This window comes from Microtus oregoni, unplaced genomic scaffold, assembly GCF_018167655.1.
Source record: "Microtus oregoni isolate MIOR12 unplaced genomic scaffold, Mior012 000030F_ref0000283, whole genome shotgun sequence".
NCBI classification, from domain to species: Eukaryota; Metazoa; Chordata; class Mammalia; order Rodentia; family Cricetidae; genus Microtus; species Microtus oregoni.
Window position 1 is genome coordinate 12,602,125 of NW_024543089.1, and position 17,949 is coordinate 12,620,073.

Sequence of the window (17,949 nt, forward strand, 5' to 3'; positions counted from 1 at the left end):
GGACCTTGATGGGGATTGCATTGAATCTATAAATTGCCTTTGGTAGAATTGCCATTTTTACTATGTTGATCCTCCCAATCCAAGAGCAAGGGAGATCCTTCCACTTTCTGGTAATTAAGGGAGCCATCTTAGGGTTGGCAAGAGACTTGGACCTAGAGGGGCTTCCAGGTGCCTAAGGCGAGGTCCCCACTTAGTTCCTGGGCAGCTGAGGATAGGGAACCTGAAATGACCCTATCCTATAGCCATACTGATGAATATTTTGCATATCACCATAGAACCTTCATCTGGCGATGGATAGAGATAGAGACAGAGACCCACACTGGAGCACTGGACTGAGCTCCCAAAGTCCCAATGAGGAACAGAAGGAGGGAGAACATGAGCAAAGAATTCAGGACCACAAGGGGTGCACCCACCCACGGAAACAGTGGGGCAGATCTATTGGGAGCTCACCAAGGCCAGCTGGACTGTGACTGAAAAAGCATGGGATAAAACCGGACTCTCTGAATATGGCAGACAATGAGGCCTGATGAGAAGCCAAGGACAATGGCACTGGGTTTTGATCCTACTTCATGTTCTGGCTTTGTGGGAGCCTAGCCAGTTTGGATGTTCTCCTTCCTAGACCAGGATGGAGGGGGGAGGATTTTGGACTTTCCACAGGGCAGGGAACCCTGACTGCTCATCAGACTGGAGCAGGAGGGGGAGAGGAGTGGGGGGAGGGGAAGAGGAGTGGGGGGAGGGTCAGAGAAGTGGGGGGAGGGGGGAGGAGTGGGAGGCTGGGAGGATGCGGAAATTTTTTTCTCAATAAAAAAATATAAATATATATAAAAAAGATATTCTTATCAGTGCATGCAAATGGCATCTCTGTAATATGATTAAACCAATCTCAGTTGTAGTCTGTATCTTAATACTTTGGTCTTCAAGTTCAGAGTAACAGTACACATGTCATGAGTTTAATGTAAATTCACTTTTAAGAGAAACGGCAAATGTTATATTTACACCTTTAAGACAGAAAATATCTTTCATTATCTCATGTGAATTTAGCATGAAGCAGTGATTGACTATTACCCATAATTGCAACACTGGTTTTAAAGGCATTGAGCACATTGTTTCCTGCTATTACATGGCATAATAGAGACCTTTATTTATCAAACCTTCGGCAAATTATCACAATATTTTTCTGCATAAGGGTCTTTCAAAGAATAGAAATGGTAGCTCTCCTTTCAGCGCAAGAAATAAACTATCATGAGCTCATTACACACTCCTCTAGCATGCACTCATTACATACTCCTCCAGCATGCACTCATTACACACTCCTCTTACACACTCCTCCAGCATGCACTCATTACACACTCCTCCAGCATGCACTCATTACACACTCCTCCAGCATGCACTCATTACACACTCCTCTTACACACTCCTCCAGCATGCACTCATTACATATTCCTCCAGCATGCACTCATTACACACTCCTCTTACACACTCCTCCAGCATACACTCATTACACAAACCTCTTACACACTCCTCCAGCATTCACTCATTACATACTCCTCTTACACACGCCTCCAGCATGCGCTCATTACATACTCCTCTTACACACTCCTCCAGCATGCACTCATTACATACTCTCCTCTTACACACTCCTCTAGCATGCACTCATTACACACTCCTCCAGCATGCACTCATTACACACTTCTCCAGCTTGCACTCATTACACACCCCTCGTACACACTCCTCCAGCATGCACTCATTACACACTCCTCCAGCATGCACTCATTACACACTCCTCTTACACACTCCTCCAGCATGCACTCATTACACACTCCTCCAGCATGCACTCATTACACACTCCTCCAGCATGCACTCATTACATACTCCTCTTACACACTCCTCCAGCATGCACTCATTACACACTGCTCTTACACACTCCTCCAGCATGCACTCATTACATACTCCTCTTACACACTCCTCCAGCATGCACTCATTACATACTCCTCTTACACACTCCTCCAGCATGCACTCATTACACACTCCTCCAGCATGCACTCATTACACACTCCTCCAGCATGCACTCATTACACACTCCTCTAGCATGCACTCATTACACACTCCTCCAGCATGCACTCATTACATACTCCTCTTACACACTCCTTCAGCATGCACTCATTACGCACTCCTCTTACACACTCCTCCAGCATGCACTCATTACATACTCCTCTTACACACTCCTCCAGCATGCACTCATTACATACTTTCCTCTTACACACTCCTCCAGCATGCACTCATTACATACTCCTCTTACACCCTCCTCCAGCATGCACTCATTACATACTCCTCTTACACACTCCTCCAGCATGCACTCATTACATACTCCTCTTACACACTCCTCCAGCATGCAATCATTACACACTCCTCTTACACACTCCTCCAGCAATCGCTCATTACAAACTCCTCTAGCATGCACTCATTATACACTCCTCTAGCATGCACTCATTATACACTCCTCTAGCATGCACTCATTACATACTCCTCTTACACACTCCTCCAGCATGCACTCATTACACACTCCTCTTACACACTCCTCCAGCATGCACTCATTACACACTCCTCCAGCATGCACTCATTACACACTCCTCTAGCATGCACTCATTACATACTCCTCTTACACACTCCTCCAGCATGCACTCATTACATACTCCTCTTACACACTCCTCTAGCATGCACTCATTACATACTCCTCTTACACACTCCTCCAGCATGCACTCATTACATACTCCTCTTACACACTCCTCCAGCATGCACTCATTACATACTCCTCTTACACACTCCTCTAGCATGCACTCATTACACACTCCTCCAGCATGCACTCATTACATACTCCTCTTACACACTCCTCCAGCATGCACTCATTACACACTGTTCTTACACACTCCTCCAGCATGCACTCATTACATACTCCTCTTACACACTCCTCCAGCATGCACTCATTACATACTCCTCTTACACACTCCTCCAGCATGCACTCATTACATACTCCTCTTACACACTCCTCTAGCATGCACTCATTACACACTCCTCCAGCATGCACTCATTACATACTCCTCTTACACACTCCTCCAGCATGCACTCATTACATACTCCTCTTACACACTCCTCCAGCATGCACTCATTACATACTCCTCTTACACACTCCTCCAGCATGCACTCATTACATACTTTCCTCTTACACACTCCTCCAGCATGCACTCATTACATATTCCTCTTACACACTCCTCCAGCAATCGCTCATTACATACTCCTCTAGCATGCACTCACTACAAACTCCTCTAGCATGCACTCATTATACACTCCTCTAGCATGCACTCATTATACACTCCTCTAGCATGCACTCATTACAAACTCCTCTACCATGCATGCATTACACACTCCTCCAGCATGCACTCATTACAAACTCCTCTAGCATGCACTCATTAAACACTCCTCTAGCACGCGCTCATTACATATTCCTCCAGCATGCAATCATTATGCACTCAGTGAGCATAGCTGAGTATCTTAAGGACTTCACAATATGGTTTTATTCAAACTATGAAAAACAAGAGATTGAAGTTCTATGAAATAGTAAAATGAAAGAAACAAAAGGTAAGCACAGCACACATAAATACGCAGTTGGAAGTAATTCTAACTAAAGGCATGTAAATTATATATGCCCGCTACTGAGACATGAGAAGGGCGAACTGATGATACTAAGGTGATACAGAGAGGTGGCAGTCCAAACTCCCCTGTAAAGACTCTTATACTTGAAGAAGTTTGTGTAATTTCTGTAGCACTATGAGGTTGTTAAACTGCCTTGATTCCCTTTTAAGAAGTAGTTGTTCTTTAACCTGACCCAGCCCAAAGATTGCAGTCTAAAAGTTGGCTGTACTACAGGTTTTATTTCTTCTGGTGTGCATTATAAAAGTTTCATGTATTTGCAGAAAAAGTGGTTTAAAATATTAAACACTAAAAGGATAATGCAGCTTAATAATTTATCACTGTAACAATGGGTCACACAAAGTTCAGTACATCACTGAAACACAAAACGTCACCTTCTTTGCTCTGCAGCCTGTTGCCTTAAGGCCACCAGCCCCTCATAGATGACCTGATACTTGCACCAAAGCACATCATCTTGCCCCCACAATGCTTTTCTTCCACTAAGTATTTGCATGCAAATCAGTCCAATTTTTATTAAAATTATAATTTATAAAAATCAAAAATTTTCCTTAAAAATAGCCAATAATATTGTATAACAGAAACTCTTATAAGAACTTTGCAAGTTCATCTTATTTAATCTCCTCAGCATCTCTAGGAAATAATCACAATCACTGTCTACAATACAGAAAAGAAAATTCAGAAAGAAATATGACTTGCTTTAGAACCATAACTAAATTCAAGCATCAGACCTTGGAATCTACTCTCATTAACCTCAAATAGCCTACCACTAACTTCCAACACAGAAGGGATAGCTTTGTCCTGAAACACAGCACATAACTGAGTTTCAAAGGATTCTTCTGGATGATCAACAGAAAAGAAATGCTGAGACTGACAATAGTTTTAGGGAGTCAGTTAAGGAAAGACCTTAAATTGTAACATGCAGCCTACAGATGGATTATAGCTTGACAGCACTATGGGTGAGGGGTCCCTAACTGGCCACATTAAAGTGGTATGCTATGGTGACACACAGACAAAGAAAATTCACATTTATGATGTGTAGAAAAGAGGAAGGAAGTTACTGTAATAGAAATTAATGTCATGACATTAAAATTTGAACAGTTTCAGGTTTGATGAAGTAAGTGCTTCCAAAATTCTTTTTAAAAAAGACTATAAAAATTAAAAGTACTCGACTTTAAAAATCTTTTATAATTTTACCTTTTGGTTTCGGGGTAAATCTTGAGCGTTTGATGGAGGCTTGTAATTCAGAACTAATCTTCTAAATTCCAAAAGATTGAATAATGACTGAAAAAGAATAATTTAAGATATCTAAGTGAAATTTCTGTCAATGGAATTGTGACTATCACTGTTACCAAGACTCATTCTTGATAATTCTACCAGTTACATAAGGAATTGTGGCAATTATCAAAAGAATGCCTATTTTCTCCCTGAGAACAGCCTACTTATGTTTTAAAATAGTATTCTCATTTTTAAAATATTTTTGAATGGGGGTTGAAGGGAATTGAATCCAAGGCCTTGTGCATGCAAGGCAAGTGCCCTGGCTAGTATGCATATCCAATACCAAAATATTATTCTTCCTAACTAACATTTATCCTACATGCGAAGTACAAAATTATACAAGGACGTTTTTTAAAGCATACAAAGTATTACATTATTAAAATCTGTTTACGTTACTATGTCATTAACAAGAAATTTTCTTAAAATAGATAAAATACAGTGAAGAAGTTTTTAGATGTGTTCTATTTTAAATTATTTACCAACAAAAATTGAGTACAAATCAATGTATTCATCAGATGCTAGGGACAAAGACACAAAATATTACATATTCTCTTGATACCCAAGAAAACACAATAGGAGACAAATGTATAATTGTAAAAATGAAATAACACAAAAGTCCACAGTAAGATAGACACTAACGAAAGCCTTTCTTCTTCGTGGTGTTTTAGCTGCTGGAAATTGAATCAAGGCCTTGAACTTTCTCTACCACTGACCTCAATTACAAGTCACTCATGATGACCTTGATTGTTAGCTAAAAAGGGTACTTTGTAATCCACTATCATCTTAACATTTGTTCAAAATGAAATATACAATAGTACATACTAGAACACATACTTAATAGATATAAATTCATCTGAGCATCTCTGCAAGATACTCCTTATAAATATTTTACACACTTGTAACTATTCCTTCAACTTTGACAGTGTAATTATACTTCTTCCTTGAGTCATATTTTGTACAGTATATAAATTGACACAAGCAACGATAATGTATTGAATTTTATGATATATAAATTTGCTTACTTTATAGGACATAAAAGCAGCATCACAATTCAATGATAACAACTTATTTTTAAAAAAATGGGTATTTGTAGTGTACCTTTAATCCCAGCACTGGGAAAGCAGAGGCAGGACAATCTCTGTGAATTAAAGATCAGCCTGGTCTACCAAAGTGAGTTCCAGGACAGCCAGGGATGTTACAGAGAAACACTGTCTCTTAAAACCAAATAAAAATAACAATATAATGATAATAGTAAATAAAATTAAAAGTAGATAAATTTTGGTAAATCTGGCTCACCATTTGTCTTTAAAAAAAAAAAAAGAGGACTGGAAAGCTGAGTACAAATGGTGAAAAGCAACTTCTAATAGAAACTATGGGAAAAGCGACCTGTATTGACTTATGTATAAGCCCTTCTGTTTTGTTTCTTGTTTGTTTGTGATTTCTGATAGCATCCTGCTGCACAGCCCTGGCTGGCCTTAGTCAGGCTGGACTTGAACTCAGCGAAATCCACATGCCTCTGTCTCCTGTGTGTGCTACCACATCCAGTAAAGATGTCCTTAATTAAACATTATGAGCAGATAAAATAACTCATTTTCTTGAACTTATTGTTTTTGTTCCTCTGAGAAGGGATCTTGCCAATGGCGCCCAACTCATTTATTCACACATTTAATAAATACTTACGGAAGACCATGGCATGAACAACACTAGAGGACAAAGAAAAAAGCACAGCTAAAATAAGCAGTCTCTTTTTCATGAGAATTATCATCATCTGACTGCAGATTAAAAGGATGAAAGGAGTATAAATCAGAAGGGATACAGCTAAAGCTGCAAATGAGAATCGAAGCAGAAAGCGCCATCTTAAAGCCAGAGCTTAATCAACAGAAAGGTTTTGAGCACAGTAGCAAGAGCAGGGAAATCAAACAAGGAAAAGGAATACAGAAAAGCAGAGCTTTAGAATCTGTGAAACATCGAGAAGGGAAATCATCAAAATCAAACATCTCTTGATAAATTCCACTGAAGATTATGACACACAGAGGACTCGCTGGAGCATTGCAAGACAAAAAAGATAGCAATGCAGCTGCACTGTCTTAAGGTGAAGCAAGTGATGACCTTGAGAAATGGTGACTTCAAAGTCACCTCCTCAGTGCAGTGGTAGAGGAAGAATGCTTGAGATGTGAATTGTAGAAATGGAATAGAGCTTAAGGGGGAAATCTGAGCCACTTTTGTGATGAATTTTAAGAGAAAATTGCCAAAGAGGAATGAGATTCCCACTACAGGGCTTTGAACTCCCTCTGGAATGTCTTCCTTGTTTCTGAACAGTAAGAATTTCCTTTGGTTTGGGTGTGCAACAAACCTCTTCCTCCACTTTCTCAAGATTTTTGAAGTAAGGGATTCTTGTAGTACAGTTCACTTTCCCGGCACTTCAGCGCGCCTGTCCACTGAGAAGCACTGCTGCTGTCTGCTGATCTGAGGAGATGGCCTATTGACCTTCATCTTGTCTCACAGTAACTGTGAGCTGAGTGAGCTCTGCCCCTGGGAGAGTCTGAGACTGAAACACCACAGAGCATTCTGCTCAGTTGAAAGGAATTCCAACCAACTCTACAAATTCCAACGAAAGTTTTGGTACTAATGGAGGCCACTTTAGGTGAAAAGCTCCCTTTCTAAGTAAGCAGTCACATCTGGGCTCACAAAAAGGAAAAAGAAATAAACCTAATAACTAAACGTACAATAATAGCTCCCTGAAATGACAATGAACATTGGAGATACAGTACACACAGTTGGCCATGAGTGAACGCATGTTTCCTTCCACAGAATTCCAAAGTTTGGAGCATCATTTCTTCCCTAAAAGTCACTTTTCTTGGGATGTGATAACCCAAACTTCTAAAGGGGGAAGATGATTTGTTACAGGCATTTAGATTTCTGCTAGAGAAGTCAAATGTTCTTTAGTGGCTATGTTTGCTATCATAGAATAATAAAATTTAAAATTTAAACTAATAAAATTACTTCTTTCTATTAAGGAAGAATATATCATAGTTTTTTTCTGGTATGTTCCTTTCACACACACAGGCACACACACACACACACGTGCGCGAGCTTGGTGACCTAGTAGTCTTTGGGTAAGTGGATGGTTACTCCCTCACATTAGAGCTGAGTTGGTAAAAGAACTCATTAACAAACAGAGTTTCCACTGCTCTGTTGATAATAATTTATCACTTCAAGTGGGAATTTCCTGTGAACACTGTCAGGAGACCTGAAGAGCACATATCTAGCTATCATGCACTGGCTATGGGCAGGAACTTCCTCTGCTTGAATTTCCCATGAAAAACCTGGCAAGGGAGAAGCATTGTCCCCACAGTGCTGGAGAAAGGCAGCCTGGCGTACTCAGGAACACTGGGCTCACAGCTTCACATCTGCTCCTCACAGGTCAAACTGTCTAAATTATGCCATGAATGAACAAGAGAAGAGAAAAACCTAAGACAACCACCGTAATGCCTACAGGGCTCTCAAGTAGCCAATAAATGCTATATATTGCTTTTTTATATTACAGAAGTGAGTAACAAATTTACAATGAAAACTACTGTCAAAAATGGGTACATATTCATAGTAATTCAGAAATTTCTCAGACTCAACATTTGTGAAACCAAGTAATGAGCCATCTTACTTAGCAGTGTCTATCATAACATAGTAAGAACGAGGCAAGTCCAGAAAAGCAAAGGAAATCTACTTATATGCCCATGTGCCACAAAGCAAGAGGTGGGGGCTTAAGACCTATACTAACTACACAGAAAAACATTAAAATCACAGATTAGTCACCTAACAATGACAACAGCTGACAGAAAACAAAAGGCATAAGATACATGTCACTCCGCTGAAGCCAACATAAAAACATAGACTCAGAAAGCTACAAAGGAGTCTTGTTAAACATAAAAACAAATGGCACATAAGCCCAATGACTTTTAAGTCCTTATTAGGAACAATATACAATTAAGCCACATTTTAACTGTCTTATGGAAAAAAACACAGAATATTTATAGAATGATTAATTTAAATTTTGAAATTTGATTATTCATATAAACAGAATGAAAAATTATGACAATTGTCATTGTATAAAAAGCTAAACTTCAGAGATTATAATAAATATACTATCAAAAATATTATTTCTAGTTGAGAAGATAGTAGGTATGTGTATTTACAAACATTTCCTATTTTGAAGAATGTAACGGCGTAAACAAAACATTTCGCAAAGATTTTCTAAGGTAAAAATAAAATGTGCTAATCTTGAATTATCAATATTTATTCTTTCAAGCACTCTAACATATGTATTGTGATGTATTTGCATATAAACACCAGCATCAAACAAAATGCCTCTTAAATCAACTTGCAATTGTGAATATAATAGTATATTTTATAAATATTTCCCTAAAATATAAATAGCCTGATCTTAAACACAAGAAAGTTAATTCTAATTTCTTACCTTGGTTACAATTATTCTCTAAACTTTTAAAGAAATACCCACAAAACTATCTTATTTCTACCACTTCAGAAATCAATAAAATAGCAGCGATTACTAATGGCAAGGAAGAAGGAGAAATTAAGCTTACGTAAATGGAAGGTATTATCCTGGGTTTCATTGAAAGCTTCATAGTGGAACCAGGCATTGTGCGACATGCCTGTAGCACTCAGGAGACTGAGGTCAGTTGAGCTACCTAGCAAGAACTTGTTCGAAAATTAAGCGTGTTTTTAAAAAGATACTCTGTTTGAAAACAATGCAACTTTTAATTAACTAGATGTGATATCTCCAGCCTGTAGTCCTGGCCCTCAGAAGCTGAGAACAAATTCTAGGTTCTCAGCTAGTTTGGGCAATACAACATGAACCCATCTACAACAAAGACCAGAAGACAAAAAGGTCACACTGGTAATTAAAGACAAAAAGCGCTAGGAGATTCTGAAGTCAAGCCACTTTATACACACACATGAATCCTGCCTGAACTTCTACTAAAAGTATGCAAGAAACAGCACGGCACACAGCACTGCTCCTCAGGCCCGCTGATTGAGAGCTGAATCTCGACCCTTACCTGAATAACAGCGCTAAACCAGCATGTGTTGCCGACGTTCTTCAGCCCAACTGGAGCTTTGTCTTGTCTTTTTCTATCATAAGGATTTCGAGAATCCCTCCAAACTTCTGTAGGTGTTCTCTTCAAACATGCTTTATTCTCTGCTATGCTGGCTTCAAGAACTCTTAAGAAATGAAAATACAGTGTTGAAAAAGATTTACACTATTATATAACACACTAAGCAACTTCTTATTGTGGGTGAGCATACAGGATTTGTTATAGGGCTAACATGTTCTGGGAAGTAATACGTGATCCTGACATTGCTCAAGTAGCAAACGGATGCCATTAGGAACATGGCACACCCCTCCCATCAATGCCTGAGGCAGGTGGGAAAGCTGGTCCTGAGGTCATAAGAGCAGGAAAGCTGTCCCTGCCCCTCATCAACTGCAGCACTTGGCAGAGTGGCCCCTACACTATGCATGGGCAACACAGTAGAGCTGGCACTGAAGGTGTTTGTGTGGGAGAACTGACCCAGAGGACATGAAAGTGATGTGGGATTCCGCTCTGTGTGTTGTGAATGTGTTTTATTATGATCAGCTTATAAAGAAGCTCCTTTGGACTATGGCAGAGCAGAATATAAGTAGGAGGGAAAATTAAACTGAATACAAGGAGAAAGAAGGCAGAGTCAGGGGACACCATGTAGCTATCAAAGGATAAAACTCCAGAACCCTACAGGTAAGCCACAACCTAATGGTGATACACAGATTTAAAGAAACAGTGATGTAATTAATATAGTTTCTGTGTGATTATTTGGATCTGGGTGGTCAAGAAATGTAAGTGCAGTCTCCATTTACATGAAACCATGAGAACCCCTGGTCTCACCCCTTGCACATGGCTGCAAGGGGTGAACCAACCGGCACAGTGCGGGAGAGCTCACCCTGGTGGTGAGGACAAGGGAGAGCTGGTGAACTGACTAGCTCTGCAATTCCCTAGGCTCAGAACCAGGGTTATAAGCTGACCCACCCCAACATTTATCACATCTATCATCTGCAGACCCAAAGCTGCAGGATCTCCATGACACAGGGCAACAAGAGGATCACCAACAGGAGTTCCACTGGGTGCCCAGCATCAACAGTATGGCAGAAACAAGAGGCCTTCAACCAGACCAACGACTCTTTGCAATGAACATTTGCAAGTAAAGATATATAGATAAAATGGTTTGCTGTGTGACTCACTGTGTCACACGTCAACTTCCATGATGAGATTGATTTTATTTTTTTATCTTTTTATTTTCTCTTAAATTATATTTTAATGTATTTTGGGGGGAAGGTTGCAAAGGCAGAAAGTAGATACAAAGGGATAGAAAATGAATGGGATGGAGATGCTCCATGTAAAAGACACAAAGAGTAAATAAAAAACAAAGTTGAAAAAAATAAAAAGAACATGGCAGTAATAATAACCAACAAATAAAGTGAAGTACAGATTATTTCCTAAGAAAACTTCAAACACAAAACCTCAGTTTAAAAATAATCATAATCGAGCTTGTGCCTGTTGTTTCCTGTGGTGAAGTTGCTGCTGCAGGGAGATGATGAACTGAGAGCTTTGGCAATCTGGGGAACCACAACATGAATTTTCTAGGATTGCGGGCTGCCCAACCAGCATGGAGACCTGATCTCTTGGCGCCAGGAGAGCCAACGTTGGGGTGAGTTTCTGACCCCGCGGCGCCAGCCCGGGACAGGGAACTCAGAGGTTCCTCGATCCCTATCCTTCTTGGGCTCTCTGCAGGGCCTCTGCTCCCTGCATACCGCCTCTCTCTTCCTGTCCCACCCAGCTTGCATCCAGAGCCCTCCCCACTTCGGCCCCACCGCCCTCTTTCAACACATAACATCACTCAGTCCAGCCTGTCTAGACACTGGGTCGGAGTCCTAGGGGCACCCAAGCGGGCGGGAGTTCCTTTGTTTCTATAGCCTGAGTGCACCAAGCAAGGTAGGCGCTTTGTTTACGAGCTACCCAACCAGCACGGAGACCTGATCTGGGTGCCAGGAGAGCCAGCATTGGGGAGAGCCATCATTGGGCACGGAGATCTGATCTCGGCACCAGGAGAGCCAGCAACGGGAAGGTACATCAGTAGGCAAGGAGACCTGATCCTGTAAAAGAAGATCCATAAGGGAGCATTTGGAAGAAGAGATGGGCAGACGACAATGCAAGAATTCACCCAACAAGCTGAAAAGCAACATGAAGCCACGAGAAACCAGCAACCTCACAACAGGAGGACATGAACCCCTTAATCAAGAAGAAGAAGAAAAGATTGACTTCATGAAAGTGATTGATGCCCTTAAACAGCATGTAAAAAACGCCCTTATAGAAATGGATGAGAAATATACCAGAAAGTTTGAAGAATTGGATAAATCAGTGAATGATACCCTAGAAAACCAAGGAAAAACAATCAAACAGATAATGGAAAAAGTTCAAGACTTGAAAACTGAAATGGAGGCAAAGAAGAAAACACAAACAGAGGGCCGGCTGGACATGGAAAATTTAAGTAAACAAACAGAGTCTACAGAAACAAGCATAACCAACAGAATACAAGAGTTAGAAGAAAGAATCTCAGATACTGAAGATACCATAGAGAAAATAAACACACTGATCAAAGAAAACAGCAAGTCCAACAAACTCTCATCACAAAACATTCAGGAAATATGGGACACAATAAAAAGACCAAACCTAAGAATAATTGGAGTAGAAGAAAGAGAAGAAGTACAGCTCAATGGTCCAGAAAATATATTTAATAAAATTATAGAAGAAAACTTTCCCAACCTAAAGAAAGATATACCTATGAAGGTTCAAGAAGCATACAAAACACTGAATAGGCTGGATCAAAAAAGACCATACCCTCGCCATTTAATAATCAAAACACAAAGCATACAGAATAAGGAAAGAATTTTAAGAGCCGCAAAGGAAAAAGGCCAAGTCACTTATAAAGGTAAACCTATCAGACTTACACCTGACTTCTCCATGGATACCATGAAAGCCAGAAGGTCCTGGATAGATGCACTGCAGAAACTGAGAGACCATGGATGCAAGCCCAGACTACTATACCCAGCCAAGCGTTTGTTCACTATAAATGGAGAAAACAAAATTTTCCAGGATAAAAACAAATTTAAACAATACGCAGCCACAAATGCAGCCTTACAGAAAGTAATAGAGGAAAATCTCTAACCAAGGAGTCCAACAATGACCACAATAACTCAGACATCTAGAGACCCTCCACCAACACAACTCAAAGAAGGGAAACACACAAACTCTACAACTAAAAAAGTGACCAGAGCTAACAACCACTGGTCATTAATATCACTTAATGTCAATGGACTCAACTCACCTATAAAAAGGCACAGGCTAAAAGATTGGATAAGAAAACAGGATGCAACATTCTGCTGTTTACAAGAAACACACCTCAACCACAAAGACAGGCATCTACTCAGAGTAAAGGGATGGGAAAAGGCTTATCAAGCAAATGGACCTAAGAAACAAGCAGGTGTGGCCATACTAATTTCTAACAAAGTTGACTTCAAACTTAAATCAATCGGAAGAGATGGAGAGGGGCATTTTATACTCATAACAGGAACAGTTCATCAGGATGAAGTCTCAATCCTGAACATCTATGCCCCTAATATAAAAGCACCCACGTACATAAAATAAACATTGATAAAACTCAAGGCAGACATCAAACCGCACACACTAATAGTAGGAGACTTCAACACTCCTCTCTCACCAATGGACAGGTCAATCAGACAGAAACCTAACAGAGAAATAAGATAATTAATGGAGGAAATGAAGCAAATGGACTTAACAGACATCTATAGAACATTCCACCCAAAGAGGAAAGAATATACCTTCTTCTCTGCAGCTTATGGAACCTTCTCGAAAATCGACCACATAATCGGTAACAAAGCAAACATCCACAGTTACAAAAACATATTAGTAACCACCTGTGTTTTATCAGATCACCATGGATTAAAGTTAGAATTCAATAGCAATGCTACCCCCAGAAAGCCTACAAACTCATGGAAACTAAACAGTCAACTACTGAACCATACCTGGATTAAGGAAGAAATAAAGAAAGAAATTAAAGTCTTCCTGGAATTCAATGAAAATAAAGAAACAACATACTCAAACTTATGGGACACTATGAAAGCAGTCCTAAGAGGAAAGTTCATAGCACTAAGTGTCCACTTAAAGAAAACAGAGAAAGCTCACATTGGAGAATTAACAGCCCACCTGAAAGCTATAGAAAATAAAGAAGCAGACTCACCTAGGAGGAGTAGAAGACTGGAAATAATCAAACTGAGGGCTGAAATCAACAAAATAGAAACAGAGAAAACAATCCAAAGAATCAATGAAACAAAAAGCTGGTTCCTGGAAAAAACCAACAAGATTGACAAACCCCTATCCAAACTAATCAAACGGCAGGGAGAGAATTTGCAAATTAATAAGATCAGAAATGAAAAGGGGGACATAACCAAAGACACAGAGGAAATTCAGAGAATCATTAGATCTTACTACAAAAGCCTATATGCCACAAAAATGGAAAATGTAAAGGAAATGGACACTTTTTTAGATAAATACCATATACCAAAGTTAAACCAGGACCAGGTGAACAATCTAAATAGACCTGTTAGTCACGAAGAATTAGAAGAGGTTATCAAAAACCTCCCTACCAGGTCTCGTAAGGTGAGCATTCAAACTGCCTAGGCTCCCACAAAGCCAGTACGTGCAGTAGGATCAAAAACCCACAGCAATTGTTCTTGAATTCTCAGTATTCCTCATTGTCCGCTATGTTCACCTGGATAGAGGTGGGCAGTCCTTGGGCTTCCCACAGGTCAGGGAACCCTGATTGCTCTTCGAGCAGATGGGGGGGGGGGGACTTAATTGGGGGAGGGGGAGGGAAATAGGAAGCGGTTGTGGGGACGAGGCAGAAATCCTTAATAAATAAATAAATTTAAAAAATAAAAAAAAACCTCCCTACCAAAAATAGCCCAGGACCAGATGGTTTCAATGCGGAATTCTACCAGAACTTCCAAGAAGACCTAATACCTATACTCCTTAATGTATTTCACAATATAGAAACAGAAGAGGCATTGCCAAATTCCTTTTATGAAGCTACAGTTACTCTGATACCAAAACCGCACAAAGACTCAACTAAGAAAGAGAATTATAGGCCAATCTCACTCATGAACATCGACGCATAAATCCTCAACAAAATACTGGCAAACCGTATCCAAGAACACATTAGGAAAATTATCCATTATGATCAAGTAGGCTTCATCCCAGGGATGCAGGGCTGGTTCAACATACGAAAATCTATCAATGTAATCCATCATATAAATAAACTGAAAGAAAAAAACCATATGATCATTTCATTAGATGCTGAAAAAGCATTTGACAAAATTCAACATCCTTTATGATAAAAGTATTGGAGAGATTAGGGATACAAGGGTCATACCTAAATATAATAAAAGCTATATACAGCAAGCCGACAGCTAACATCAAATTAAACGGAGAGAAACTCAAAGCCATCCCACTAGACTCAGGAACAGGACAAGGCTGTCCACTCTCGCCATACCTCTTCAATATAGTGCTTGAAGTTCTAGCAATAACAATAAGACAACATAAGGGGATCAAGGAGATTCGAATTGGAAAGGAAGAAGTGAAACTTTCGTTATTTGCAGATGATATGATAGTGTACATAAGCGACCCCCAAAACTCCACCAAAGAACTTTTACAGCTGATAAACACTTTTAGTAATGTGGCAGGATAGAAGATCAACTCCAAAAAATCAGTCGCCCTCTTATACACAAAGGTTATGGAAGCAGAGAGGGAAATCAGAGAAGTTTCACCTTTCACAATAGCCACAAACAGCATAAAATATCTTGGGGTAACTCTAATCAAGGAAGTGAAAGATCTATTTGACAAGAACTTTAAGGCATTGAAGAAAGAAATTGAGGAGGATACCAGAAAATGGAAGGACCTCCCTTGCTCTTGGATTGGGAGGATCAACATAGTAAAAATGGCAATTCTACCAAAGGCAATTTATAGATTCAATGCAATCCCCATCAAGGTCCCATCAAAATTCTTCACAGATCTTGTGAGGACAATAATCAACTTTATATGGAAAAACAAAAAACTCAGGATAGCCCAAACAATCCTATACAATAAAGGATCTTCTGGAGGCATTACCATCCCTGACTTCAAACTCTATTACAGAGCTACAGTGATGAAAACAGTGTGGTACTGGCACAAAAACAGAGAAGTCGACCAATGGAATCGTATAGAAGACCCGAATTTTAACCCACAAACCTATGAACACCTCATTTTCGATAAAGGAGCTAAAAGTATACAATGGAAGAATGAAAGCATCTTCAACAAATGGTGCTGGCATAACTGGATGTCAACCTGTAGAAGAATGAAAATAGACCCATATCCATCACCAAGCACAAAACTCAAGTCCAAATGAATTAAAGACCTCAATATCTGTCAGAACACACTGAATCTGATAGAAGAGAAAGTGGGAAGTACCCTACAACAGATGGGCACAGGAGATCGCTCCCTATGTGTAACCCCAGCAGCACAGACATTAAGGGCAACATTGAATAAATGGGACCTACTAAAACTGAGAAGCTTCTGTAAAGCAAAGGACACTGTCACCAAGACAAAAAGGCAACCTACTGACTGGGAGAAGATCTTCACCAACCCCGCAACAGACAAAGGTCTGATCTCCAAAATATATAGAGAACTCAGGAAACTAGACTTTAAAATGCTAATTAACCCAATTAAAAAATGGGGCACTGAACTGAACAGAGAATTCTCAACAGAAGAATTACAAATGGCTAAAAGAAACTTAAGGTCATGCTCAACCTCCTTAGCGATCAGGGAAATGCAAATCAAAACAACTTTGAGATATCATCTTACACCTGTCAGAATGGCTAAAGTCAAAAACACCAAGGATAGCCTTTGCTGGAGAGGCTGTGGAGGAAGGGGTACCTTCATCCATTTCTGGTGGGAATGCAATCTTGTGCAACCACTTTGGAAATCAGTGTTTCTGTTTCTCAGGAAATTCGGGATCAACCTACCTCTGGACCCAGCAATACCACTCCTGGGAATATACCCAAGAGATGCTCTATCACATGACAAGAGCATTTGTTCAACTATGTTCATAGCAGTATTATTTGTAATAGCCAGAACCTGGAAACAACCTAGATGCCCTTCAATGGAAGAATGGATGAAGAAAGTGTGGAATATCTACACATTAGAGTACTATGCTGCGGTAAAAAACAATGACTTCTCGAATTTTGCATGCAAATGGATGGAAATAGAAAACACTATCCTGAGTGAGGTATCCCAGACCCAAAAAGATGAACATGGGATGTACTCACTCATAATTTGTTTCTAGCCATAAATAAGGGTCACTGAGTCTACAATTGGTGAACCTAAAGAAGCTGAGTAAGAAGGTGAACCCAAGGAAAAACATATAGTTATCCTCTTGGCTATGAGAAGTAGACAAAATTGCCGGGGAGAAAATTGGGATCTTGGGGGTGGGGTGGGATGGGGGTAAGGGGAGAAGGGGAGAGAAAAGGGAGAAGGGGAGGATGGGCAAACTTGGGGGAAAAGGATGATTGGGATAAAGGAAGGTTGGATAGGGGAGCACGGAAGCACAATTCTTAGTTAAGGGAGCCACCCTGGGGTTGGCAAGAGAATTGAACCTAGAGTGGCTCCCAGGAGCCCAAGGTGATGTCCCCAGTTAGTTCCTTGGGCAGCTGATGATAGGGAACCTGAAATGACCCTATCCTATAGCAATACTGACGAATATCTTGCATATCACCATAGAACCTTCATCTGGTGATGGATGGAGATA

The 17,949-nt window shown here is 40.1% G+C and overlaps 1 protein-coding gene across 2 annotated transcripts in view; it reads right to left on the minus strand.

Moving 5' to 3' along the window:
* Nucleotides 1–17,949, minus strand: part of Usp25 (ubiquitin specific peptidase 25) — a 112,793-nt gene that overhangs the window by 56,631 nt on the left and 38,213 nt on the right. For both annotated transcript variants that reach the window (XM_041678555.1, XM_041678554.1), the window contains exons 5-6: nt 10,059–10,221; nt 4,903–4,989 (exon numbers count right to left, since the gene is read on the minus strand). In XM_041678555.1, coding sequence (XP_041534489.1) covers nt 4,903–4,989; nt 10,059–10,221 — 250 coding nt within the window. The remainder of the gene's footprint in view (nt 1–4,902; nt 4,990–10,058; nt 10,222–17,949) is intronic.